Genomic DNA, 13567 nt, shown 5'->3' with positions numbered 1-13567 from the left:
CCCACTGTTGAATTAATTAATTATTATTGTTTTCTTTAAATAGCACCTTTCTTTTGTAGTTGCCTTACAAAAGAGCAAATAAATCAAGGAAACAATTAAATACATACTGTAATTTCTCAAATAAAAACTGGTAGTCAAATAAACACTGGGCCTCTTATTGTGGCCGGGGGCGTGGTCAACACGGACAAATAAAGGCTGGTCTTAAAAAAAGGCCGGGGGGAAATTTGTGCAGCAGAGCCAGATAACGAACGTACACGCACTGCCGGAGCGTTTCTCGTTCTCGAGACAAGAACCGGTTGCATCGGTTTTCAGATCAAAAGGACACTGAACCGAGAACCGTTTCTGTCAGATGCATCTGATTCGAGAACCGAGGAGCTGATGATACTGTGCATGCGTGATTCAGCGTGAAGCAGACTGACACACAGAGCGTCTGAACCAAACTGATTCTTTTGGTGACTGATTCTGAACTGATTCTGTGCTAATGTTATGATCTCTGTCCACTGGAACACTATCACTTTTAATTTAAAACGGGTTATTTAAAACAATTACTTATCAAACAGATGGAATTAGAAATAAAGGCCTGCCTCTAATAAAAACCTGCTTCAAATAAAAGCCCGTTACCTTCTGCAGTTCAGGTAAATAAAGGCCCCGGCTTTTATTTGAGGAATTACGGTATATACGGCATGGCAACGGCGGCTACAACAAGAATAAAAGGTATGCCTTCTTTCTTTGCGTGAACATCTGGGTGGCGTTATGCAAATCTTCCCACATGTGACGTAAAGATGGGGGGGGGGGGGGGGGGTGTTAGAACGAGCCTTTTTAGGGGGTGTGGACGAGTCTTAACTTTTATAAAGAATATCTCTTTGGATTTGAGTCTTTAGTCTTTGCAACTTTACAGATCTTCTTTATGCACCAAGAGCTTTTAACAGTCCAAAGAGAAAGAAAAATTAAATCGCATCATATGACACCTTTAAAAAAGAAATCAAGAAAAAATAAATAAAAAAATAAACCTATATACAAAACAAACAAACAAACAGAGTCCTCAATTCACTGATACATTTGTCAGCATACACTGGCACTGATGAGCAAAGGAGGTAAAAGCTCATTTTAATTGGCTATAATTTAATAAAAACATCTTTTTGAAGAATTATTTTTGTGTCCCATGGAATAAAGTAAGCCTTGGTGGGTTTGGAAGGACACAAAAGTGATTAAATGATAACAGAGTAGACCTTTGCACTGTGCAGAACTAAGTGATGTAGAGAGACACTTAAATATTTGAGACAGAGTCAAGACAAAGGCCAACGTGAATGGGATTCATCAATATAGGAAGGAAGTCTAAAAGCTCTTCCAGTTTTAGAACTCAGGACCTAATCACGCTCTGTAGTAAAATAAAGCTCTGCCTTACTTTTTATTATTCATCAAAATCATAGCTTCCGTCAGTCACAACCAGGCTACTAGATTTGACTTGTCATAAAAAATGCCCTTTATATTCTTGGCCTTTTAATTATACATTACTAAGTCTCTTTATATATTGAATAGCGCTGATCCTGCATTGAGCCTGAAGGCAGTCTTCTTTCTCCTGCACGCTCTCTCTCTGTGCCCAATTTCCTCTCTCTCTGTGCCCAATTTCCAATTTGAGCTTTTCAGCTCAAAATCCTTCACAAGGAAGTAGAGAGCTATTGGTGTGAACAACAACAGAAATGGAAAGGAGGGTGATTTTGGTATTAGAGTGAGAGAGAAAGAGAGTGGAGGAGAGAAATAGGCAGAAGTGGAACAGAGATGTGTGAAGGGCTATGCTCTGGAGTGTGTCAAAAGTAGAGGGGAAATACTGAATCAGAGCCAAAGTAGAGAGACTGAAAGAGGAAGAGGGGAAGAAAAGACTAAAATGAGAAAATGAGAAGGATAAAATTGATGGCAATTTAAATTAGTTTTAGTGTGAGATTCCCTCTTTTTCTGTAAATTATTGGTGCTTGTGCCAAGCCCAGTGTGTCTGGATGTTGATTATAATGTTAAGAGAACACGTTTTGTGTAACTGTTTTGTTTGGCCTCTGATGTTGTAATTTCTTTAACAGAAATGCATGGAATGATGCCAAACTGGGCACTGGGTCTGGCACCTGCACCGTGGAAATAGCTGTACCCGGAATAAAACACTGACCAATAACAAGGCTTTCAGGAACCAAATTACTTTTTTTAGTTTACAGAATTGCTCGAAACGGATGGCTCATGGTGTCATCTATATTCATCTACTGATAAATTATTAGAATCCAAAAATCAGCCTGTGTGGAACAGTTGCAGAAGATTATGGTGCAGTTCTAAAATCAATATTAAATTTAAAATCTACATTTAAAGTCTAAAAGTAAATTGAATGCAGTGTCTTTAACCCTCACCTGCAGTTTTTCCTGATAAAACATAAAAGAACCTAAAATACCCAGATACAGATAAGACTAAAATCAATCAAATCTATAAAGGGTCTATTTTTATTTCTGTAAATTGACAGTATCAACAAAACACTGTGCTTTTGTAAAATTAACAAAATAAACAGGGTGAGCTTTCTGCCGTCTCGTCTTTGTGAACTTCCTTCTGAAACACATCACAAAAATGAATCGAAACGCAGTAAATTCTTCACACACAGAGGTGAGAAATATGTCAATAGAAAACTTGAAGTGTCTACTTTTAAATTAACCAGTTCAAACGTAAATTGAATATTCATGTAATCTGTATGAGTTTAAAGTGAAGTACAGACTTCCCCGTCTTTGAGCTCATAATCTGCAGTCATACCTGCCCTCATCACCTAGATTAAAAAAAAAAAAAAAGTTCATAATAAAAATCAAGATTCATCCACTTTTGATAGTTTTTTGGAAGAAGACCTGTTATGAGGAATATGCCAGAATTTACCTCAGAAGAACAGCGCAATCTGACGTGGCTTTATTCAGCAGACGATATCATTTATTCTTACTTACATTAGTTAATTAACGTGTTATTTTTACATTAACTTGTACAGATTTTACTAGTTGGGCTTGTCCTAAACATCTTGCCAAACTGAAATGTGTGCAAGTGAGTAAAACATGCTGAAATATGATATAAATGTACATATATAGGCAATTCTTTTTTATTACATATAGCCTAAATGTCATATGAAATGAGGATGTGAAATTATATTTTTTTGCTATCATATAATTAAAAATAATATATGATTTATAATATTATTTAGATATAAAGTAATGTGAATGTTTGCACTGCAGTATGATGCATGTTACAGTCTAGGGATGTTTAGATCAGTGTTTACTAATATACTATCAGATGCCAATGTTTATAATGTACTAAGAATTTAGTATATACAATATCATGTTGTTTATGTAATATGTTTATGTTAGTTATGAATCTTTATGTACTGTATGGTAATAAAAAAAATATGTTGCATGAATCACAAAATGTAAAAAAAATTGTTTTTTGTTAGGAGTAGGTAAAATTAGCATCAGTGAATGCCAATACATGTCACAATACAGTATGTCAGTGTCTATGAAATATGGTACTCTTCTTAAGCTTTTTGCTATTCAGATATTTTGGCTAAACTATTTAAATTTTGACTCAAATTAAAAGAACAAAGAGTTTATAGGGAATTTAAGATGTAATTAATGATTTAAATAATAAAGTTACTTGAATAATCAAATTACTTTTCAAAAAGATTAATTAGAAAAGTTAAATTACATTTAACCCTTAAAGACCTAGAACATTTTTGGGGCGCCTGACACACCTGCACTTTTCTTTGTTTTTCAGTCCTATTCTAGCAGTCAGCATCAAGTGCCATATAGTTATAAACAGGAGAACTTACAGTTTAAGTCTAACTAATTTAAAGTCTCAATTTTCCTTTCGTTTTTTCTAAGAATGAATGATATTACAGAATTTTAAGAAAAATGCAAGCAATAGTTGGGTGTTTTGTACTGTGTCCTCAAACAGAAACTCCTAAAGTTTGGATATATTTCTGTAGAAAGTTGTGTCTGGGTGTTTTTCACTTGCAAATAAAATTTTGTTTACATATACCATTCCCCAAGCAAGTTACAGCCATTTATTACAATATTGTTATCGACGCTTTTTAATGAGTAAAGAAAATGGAAAGAGTGTTTCATGATAACAAAACCAAACAAAACAAGTTTTTTTCTTCTTCTGAGAAATATATTTTCAATCTGAGTATGAACAATAAACACAAACTATGCAGCATATAGTAGAAGCAACTGCACAAATTGTCTTCAACAATAAAGTGCAAAAACAGTGCAAATGATTCACAAACTACACACAAAATGAGTGAGAAATTCTGTATAATTAATTAAATGTAAAATTATATAATGATTTACTTAGTATACATAATATAAATCATCAATCTGTTGGCTGTAATCTGTGTCAGAATCGCCTAGCGACCCAAGACATAAATCCCAGTGCTTTATCAGATATGTAACACTGTTTCATCTTTGGTTTTGATTTGTTTTATGTCATAGTACTCTGTCGAGTGTTTTTGTGCTTTATCGGAGAGTTTTCTCATGCAGATGTATTATTGTGTGTTTGTATTCATGCACTCAAGACAGATTTTACTTTCACTTTGTTTTCGTTCATTTTCCAAAGCAATATGTTAAGTAGTAGTTCAAAAGACGACTTATTGGTTTAATATGGGGCAGTTTGAAACAATCTGGCTCGGGGGTGGGACTAAGCGTCAGCAATCATTTCTGTTTGGCTCAAAGGAACGAAAGCATTGGTTTCTTGTGACGAATCAATGTTTGTCAAAATGCGATAACGTAATCACGTACACTATGGTGCTTATGGTGCACTATATCTCCGAAACAGGGAGAATCTCTGCTTTACATCACATTTTAAAGCATTCAGATTGGATTAGCGGTTCAAAAGTTATTAAACATTAAAGAATAACATTATTTTTTAGCCGCGGCAGCTGTCTCGGTCTATGAGGGTTAAATACATAATTAGAAAAACTGAAATACAATATTGATGACGTAATTAATAATTTGTAATTCATTACTTTTTGAAAGTAACTTACACAAACACTGTACAGATGCCAACATGCACTAAATACGCATTTCAGTTTATTGGATGCAGTGAAAGGGCACTGACTCAGAGGTGGTTCCAGAAATTTCTGCAAACCATTATGTTCATTTTTGTAATGGATTCAAAATAAAATGAAGCACTGGTATTAAGTGCTGTGTTTTCAATTCTGTTATATCAATTACTTTAATATAATTTTGTTTTCCAATTTCATGCTGTTCCTCTAATGATCCAGAACAGTGTTTGTGCCACATAAATTTCAGTCTGTAACAGTATTTCTGTCTTTTTGGGAAGAAAAAAGTCAAGATAAACATTGACTTTATTATGGCTTCAATCTCAGTACTCACCACAATTCCAAACTGCTCCGATTCACAAAGCTCCTCGTATTCATTCTTTAGCTCGGCCAGATTGCTCAGCTCCTTCTGCTCCGGAAGGTTTTTGATCAGGTTCTGCAAAGAAAATGTACAAACACACCCATCAGTGCCACAGGAGAAAACACCTGCTGCCTGCTCATTTGGTGAACTATCGCAGGGATATGAGTGACAGTACAGCATGGTTTAAATGAGGCCACAGCTTTATATTCTATTGTGCCTTGTGCTCGTGGTCTGAAATACACTTGTGATTCACACAGAGACTCCCTAATGTTCACATCTTTCCCAATTACTGCACACTGCCAATCTCAGATTGAAGAGAGAGAAGAAGAAAAAAAAAACTTCTTTAAGCAAGCATGGCCTGATTGGGCTATAAAAATCTATGGCAGCTCAATTCAAGGGGAAATATTCATGTTGATCTTGACTCCATCTTTGTTTTCGTCAGCTTTCTACCATGTTAGTGGATAGAGTCGGCACTCTCCAAGGAAAATTCACCCTGGCACAGCATTACTCTTGGAGCTCAGCCAAGGTTCAAGGTTTTACAGTGCTGAGCAAATGACGTTCAAGGTGACTGAGATATGAGGGACTAAATACCACCCTCACCCCCACATCATTTAATATGTCACTGAACTGTCCCTGATGTTTATGTATTTCTTTTCCTTTCAGACAATTCATGATGGAAGGGCATATTTGAGCCAAGTTTTCTACTATAAATTTGCCGCTTTACATATGTCAGGAACTCTATTGCCTCCCTTTTCCTAAAAAAGATTAATATAGCGTGTTCAACTTTGCAATTGCTTCGCTGTAGGTGATGAGTGAGAGAACCTTCATTTTTTTTTCTAAATGCTAATTGTGCTCATAAAGGTCAAATGAGTAAATGAAAAGAAGCATGGAAACTCTTTTTTCCCTAAAAAAGAGGTGCCCTTTTCATAGGTAGACTCTTTACTAATTTACTTTGGTTGGCATAAGCAAGCATACTTGTAGTCACATGTCTGGACAAAGCCACTCCTGCTGGGTTACCAACATATTACAAACTCCAACTGATTAGAGGGCTGGAACGCATGTCATATCTTCAATATACTGTAAGTACACAACTGAAACATTAACAATAACTGCCTTTCTTGTCCTCTCAGTTGGAAGCATGTCATAAACCCGGTTAAATGCTTTTATGTGGTCTCTCTCTGAAATTAACTTCAACAGTCCTGCTGACAATAATAAGTCTGACGCAACACAAAGCCAATGCACAGACACCTGGATCTTGAACAAAATGGAGTATTCCTAGCACCTCAAGATTTTTATGAACTTTACTCAAATAGATAATGGATAAGAATCTCTCACGTTACAAAGAAATGTTCAGAGAGCGAGTAAGAGAAAGAAAAATGGTATATTACTATAAACTAGGCCTTTAAACTCCACTGAGTTTGGTACTATTCTCAATAGTAAACTCAGCATTGTAATTTTTTCTTTTTTTTTTTTTCTTCGCAAGACGTGTGCTTGCTTTTGATGAGATAATCATTAGCTTTGTTCTTTCTGGAATAGATAAATATATGCATAAGCAAATCTAGATTTTTTTGTGTGTTCAAAGCAAGGTTCAAAGCAAATCTAGTCTAAAATAAAAACGTGTTAGAAGCCTGTAATTGTCTGGACAATGAGATAAAACTGACAGTTGACACCATCATTTCAGATGTTAAATGAAATTAATGTGCATGCGAGGCTTTGAATTTTTTTTTTTAAAGCCTGCAATCGAGCAGCCAACATCAGCTACGTTAGGGGGAGGAATTACGGTAAAACAGTCTTTCTCTCATCTGAAAGAGTCTGAGGAACATTAGTCCAGCCGTTCAGCTGAGGAACAAAGCTCCCCTAAACAATGTATCATCGATTTTGAATGAAGCGCAACAGCACAGCAGCACACCATTCAGCCACAGCAATCATCATTGCTAATGTGCCGCCAAATCTCATTATTGGAGTTGCATTTCTCCATTGCCACTTGCAGAGACAAGACAAGCAATTAGGGTTCGCCGTTGCCTCTTTTCCAAAGGCATCTATAGGACAACCTGCCAAATGGAGCAAAGATGGAGAAAGGATATATCAAATGGAGCTAAAGACAAATGAGCGAGAACACGGTTAATTGTTAATATGCTTGTCTATGGTTTACATAATTATCAGAGCCCTGCATATTGAGTAAATGACACGCAAGCAGAGTCATATGGGAGGGTTGGTAAGAGGCGGTTGTACCCTGAATGAATCAGCCTGCTCTCTCCAGGACTCTAGGCTCAATCTGATTTTGAGAGGTGGGTTATGGAGCATAGGTCCTAGCAGGCAAGGCATGCTATGGTAATAATCCAGCCATTTGGAATCACTCCGCAGGACCAGATATATGCATGCTGTCATGCTTTTTTCTATATGATGTTGCTTTTCTCAATGTCGTTTCAGACTTCATGACCTTATTTACTTCCACAATGCATGTTCCTGATCTTAAATCTTAGCAAGATTTATTAGAATCTGTTATTTGTAAGATAAAGTGTGCCACTTTATTCTTTAATCAACATCCAAAGTTTTCTTTCTCTGGAACAACTGTCCTTTTCTACTTAAAAAATTATGTAAATCAACAGCTAGACAGCTGTTTACATACTACTTCTAATAAATAACTTAGAATAAATAAATAAATAAATGCATTTATTATTAAAATAATGTTTCTTTTTTTATGACTTAATTCTGGTAACAGGTATCTTCCATTAAAGGTGTCAGATGATGCAATTTAAATTTTCCTTTCTCTTTAAATAATTTGCTAATGATGATTCAAATGTAAGTTTCGAGCAGTGTAGAGTAGACTTGTTGTTTGCTGTTTCTCCAATTACAAATGCAGATATGGTTTTATGTTTACGCAGCGTGATGCACAATACGCAACACACAAAAAGAAAGTAAAAGTCATTATAATCAGTAATTATGTCAATTAGCCTTTCGCCGGCCCCACCCCCAAAACGGCCATTGTCCAATCACACATCATAGCAACCGTTACTATGTGAGGCAGTTCCGACAAACTTTGACTCCAAGCAAGATGGTGAAGCAGTGCGCCCACGGCGTTTGTAAATCGGACACTAGAATAAAGCTGTTATCGGGCCTTAAAAGTTAGGCCCGGCAGGACCCGAGCCTGACAGATTTCGGCCCAAGCCAGACAAGTACATTTTGATTGACAGCTTTTTAAAAGCCCAAACCCGTTTACAGCCCAACATTATTCAAATGTACGCACGCACACAGCTCTTTTGCCGTTTGTCAAGAATGAGTCATTTATACATGTTTTAACATAATTTATACATGACTAACGTAATAGGCCTCTTGGAAGTTTGAACAAAGAAATAAAATAAGTCCTCTGTGACATCGTAACATCTCAGAACTCTAAATAGCCCTAGGTATAGACTCATTTAGCCTATAAATAGGCCAACGCACCAATAAAAACGAGTCTTTCTTAAAAATTTTAATTAAGATAAATTCTAAATTAAGATGGGTATTTGGCAATAACGAAATTAATTAAGATAAAGACTCTGCCTTATTTGCTTCGCCATAGCAGCTGAAATTTAATAAAAGAATAATGCCAACATTAGCCTACATAGGCTAGCCTATATGTCTACATTATGCATTTAAGACTCAATTAGTATTTAGTTATCATTTTTAAAACCTTTACTCACCAAGATAATAATAAAAATAGCTACTCGCAATAGACAATAATAGACCATAACATATGAAAGAGAACTTTCCCGGCAGTGCAAGAGCATGACTGGTACACAAGGCTGTGCTGGTTGCATTTGAGGTACAGGTCATGGTGTTTCTCAGATTTCGCTTTTTTTCCCTCCACAGCATACTGTAACCCCATTTGCCCCGATCTGGATGATATCGCGGAGGTATTACTCCAAAAAAGGTTACTGACACGCACGGGTATACCTCTTCCCATCATGGCAATCTGTCGCGCTGGTCGTGTTTGTCCATTTGTTTGTCAGATGTAGCAACAGTAACTAAGGGGGGCGGGGATCGGCGAAAGGCTAATTAATAATTATAATCAGTCCCCACTGGATGCAACAAATGCCTCATTTGTAATGGGTTTTATTGGTTTTGTCTCGTCAAGTGATGTCCGGATCGCAAACGAATCATTCTATTTAACCGGTCGAACCAGTTTACCAAATCAAACTGAATCGTTTGAAAGTGTTCACGTCTCAAGTACGCACTAATCAAAAAGTACTTAAGTTATTTGGTTTATAAACGTGCCTGACACTCTGATGCGAAACCAAGCTGAAAGCTGATAAAAGAGCAACTTTGACTGAAATAACCACTCGTTACAACCGAGGTATGCAGCAAAACATTTGTGAAGCCACAACACGCACAACCTTGAGGCGGATGGGCTACAACAGCAGAAGAACCCACCAGGTACCACTCATCTCAACTACAAATAGGAAAAAGAGGCTACAGTTTGCACACGCTCACCAAAATTGGACAGTTGAAGACTGGAAAAATGTTGCCTGGTCTGATGAGTCTCGATTTCTGTTGAGACATTCAGATGGTAGAGTCAGAATTTGGCGTAAACAGAATGAGAACATGGATCCATCATGCCTTGTTACCACTGTGCAGGCTGGTGGTGGTTTAATGGTGTGGGGGATGTTTTCTTGGCACACTTTAGGCCCCTTAGTGCCAATTGGGCATCGTTTAAATGCCACGGCCTACCTGAGCATTGTTTCTGACCATGTCCATCCCTTTATGACCACCATGTACCCATCCTCTGATGGCTACTTCCAGCAGGATAATGCACCATGTCACAAAGCTTGAATCATTTCAAATTGGTTTCTTGAACATGACAATGAGTTCACTGTACTAAAATGGCCCCCACAGTCACCAGATCTCAACCCAATAGAGCATCTTTGGGATGTGGTGGAACAGGAGCTTCATGCCCTGGATGTGCATCCCACAAACCTCCATCAACTGCAAAATGCTATCCTATCAATATGGGCCAACATTTCTAAAGAATGCTTTCAGCACCTTGTTGAATCAATGCCACGTAGAATTAAGGCAGTTCTGAAGGCGAAGGGGGTCAGACACATTATTAGTATGGTGTTCCTAATAGTGCTGCAACGACGCGTCGACGTCATCGATTACGTCGACTACAAAAATACATCGACGTGTCACACTGTTTACATCTAGTGTAATGGCATACTGGGAATGGAGAAAGTTGCATTCTATCACAAAAACAGAGACCACTGTTATCAAAAGTATGGGAATACTTCAAACAGAGGCCAAATAAAATGGCCATTTGTTCCCTTTGAAAAACCGATATGGTGTACCACGGCAGCACAACTGCGATGCACGAGCACCTCAGAGAAAAAACATCCTGGCGCTCTCCGGTTTTACGGTTTAACTGGTTACCGTGTTATCTGGTGACCAACTTCCTGGTTCAGGTCTCTGCTGCAGATGTGATGGAACGACCGCAGCAGATTCGGCGATTCTAAAAGTACAAACTGATGTGATATTATTAAGTGTCTAATAAACGTAGACTTGCTCACTGCATGATTCTGATATTCTTGTAAAGATTACAAGTTATTGGTATGATCACCCGTAGCGGCTGAAGTAAGGATAAAATAAAAAATAAAGTAAGTCTGTGTTGGAGCGGGTTTCGAACACGCGTTAGGGGCAGTTCACATATCGCGCCTAAAAACGCGTGGAAAACGCTAGTCGCGCCGCTTTCTTCTTCTTTCCAAATCGCTCGGGCAGTTGCGCCCCTGGGATGTCTGCTGTTTCTAAACAACCATGACGTGCTCTCTCCATGAAGATGTGGACATTTCAGCAAAGGATAAATGGATTTGCAGCACTAAAAATCACTTGCAGTAGCTCTGCTAGAAAATTTATTTCAAAATGGCAATCCATATACAGCTATGATCAGCAGTTCCTTCATCTTAGCTTAGCTTTCAACGTTGTTACGGGAAAGGATTAAACTGATTGGTTAGTTCTTGTCACATGACCGGCGGTGCGTTTGCGGCATTCTGAAAAGTTTAGATGTTTTTAACTCGATGCGGTGCGGACGCGCCCTTTTTTGCGTGCGCGTCGCTTCCATTATGAGCGCGCATACAGCGCGCCTACATTGGAAATAACAAACTTGAGCACGCAAAAGTTGCGATATGTGAACGGCCCCTTAAAAGACAGCGTGCCTCAAGACAACAGTCACAGACCACCGAGCTACCAAGTTCCAGCTCCAGATCTCTGGAAACCATGCTAAACCATAGCAGAACCCTGACTACATTTTATGGTTGGTGATGCTAAACAACATTTTATGACGTCTCAGACAACTGTAAATTTGTGGCTGCTGTGGTTTAATTATAAGCGCTATCGTAAACTCATATTTACCATAGTAAAATAATTTTCTTTGCCTCTTTATTTTTGTATACTGTAAAAACTTCAACCACATTGGTTGAAAATGAATAAAAGTTGAAATATTATATTAGAAGTTGTACTTATATATTTTTTGTAAAGTTATCCAAAGGATTCATTAGCTAATCAAAAAAATAACATTAGATTAATTATTTATTGTAATAAAAATAATCTTTAGAGTAGTCGACTAATCGAAAAAATAATCGTTAGATTAGTCGACAGAAAAAATAATTGTTAGTTGCAGCTCTAGTTCCTAATAATCATTTAAGTAAATGTATATGCTGTATTCATGATCCACAAAAAAAAAAGTCATTGTCATAATAAAAAGAAACAAAGATTAACAGAAACACGCTTGTTTAAAAATTATCACATTACTTTTAAAGTGTTTAAACAATGATTTTAAAAACAAAAATATATTCATCAATAAATGGGAATGTGCATAAACTGAGCAATGCATGTGTCTGAATGCAAGTGGGAAACTGTAATTTCAATGCTGAGTGCAGCACCGTATTAAGGTGCAATTACTTGTGCTTTTGTACATTTCCATGTAACAGTTAAAACAAGGAGAGTCTACAAGTGTAATGACTGCCAAGTTCTTAAATGATACAGGAATTAATTCAGCGTTGGAAGAAGATACAGAGAAGGAAACAACACAGAGAAGGCTCAGAATCCATAAACATTTTGACTGATGACAATATATAAGGCTTCCAGCAGTATGCTTTGATGCTGACATGTTCCAGTCACACAATCAACCTCTGCCAAATTAACAACTAAGCCTTCAGTCAGAACAGACACCCTGGCTATGTTCAGATTAGCATATTACCATACTACTCTTACAAGTTCAGTAGAATACAGAATTGTATGAATACCATGTCTAATATGTCAGTTGTCTGTATGCTTAGAATACCCTGTACTGCATGAAACACTGTATCTGACAATTCTACCTTCCTTTTCCAGTGCGATGAATATATATATATATATATATATATATATATATATATGTATATATATATATATATACATACACACACACACACACACTTTTTTTTGACAACTATATCTGCCAAACGTTAAGACGTATTACACACACACACACCCAACTATCTAAATGGGGATAATGTAAAGACTTCTATTGTTTTTATACAGATAATTATTGATTAGGGGGGAAAAAATAAATATTTGCTTTAATTTTATACCAGTTTTCCAAATGAGGACATCTAATAGCTCACTTTTAGGTACAAATTAGGGACCAATATCAAACCTCAGCCCGATAACAAAAAGTTGATAATATTATTGCGATGTTATACCCAGTACCCAATAAAATGAAATATAGTTTTCACAATAATATTGGAAGAATGTGAAAGATGAATTTTCATTTCAGATCTGCAAATGATTACACTTCATTGTGTTATTAAAGATTAACTTTAAATGAGCAGTAGATGATGACAAAAGTAATTTAAATGTAAAAATGAGCATCCATTATTAAACATTAAAATTTAAATGACCCAGATTGAAACTAAAAAGTCAGTAATGTCAACTGATATAACCTATTAAATGTAGACATGAAAGACAGACAAATACATTCAAAACACAGGTTACAAGTTGTGCTTTTACCATTATCTGAATAACCATCAGTAAAGTGTTTGTTAGCCCAACAAGCGAGACGGCCTGCACGGTGCAGGCGGAGAGAAAGAGAACAGCCATTACAACAGCACACCATGCTCGTGTAGATGGAAATA

At 36.8% G+C, this 13567-nt stretch overlaps 1 protein-coding gene across 1 annotated transcript in view; it reads right to left on the bottom strand.

The window, feature by feature from the left end:
• The window catches only part of LOC132113722 (protein diaphanous homolog 2-like), a 447692-nt gene that overhangs the window by 158460 nt on the left and 275665 nt on the right, over positions 1-13567 (bottom strand). The window contains exon 20 of the mRNA XM_059521662.1: positions 5397-5498. Coding sequence (XP_059377645.1) covers positions 5397-5498 — 102 coding nt within the window. The remainder of the gene's footprint in view (positions 1-5396; positions 5499-13567) is intronic.

The sequence above is a fragment of the Carassius carassius genome, chromosome 33, assembly GCF_963082965.1.
Source record: "Carassius carassius chromosome 33, fCarCar2.1, whole genome shotgun sequence".
Taxonomy (NCBI): domain Eukaryota; kingdom Metazoa; phylum Chordata; class Actinopteri; order Cypriniformes; family Cyprinidae; genus Carassius; species Carassius carassius.
Note: the sequence above shows the minus strand (reverse complement) of the source record. Positions and strands in the feature narration are given on the sequence as shown.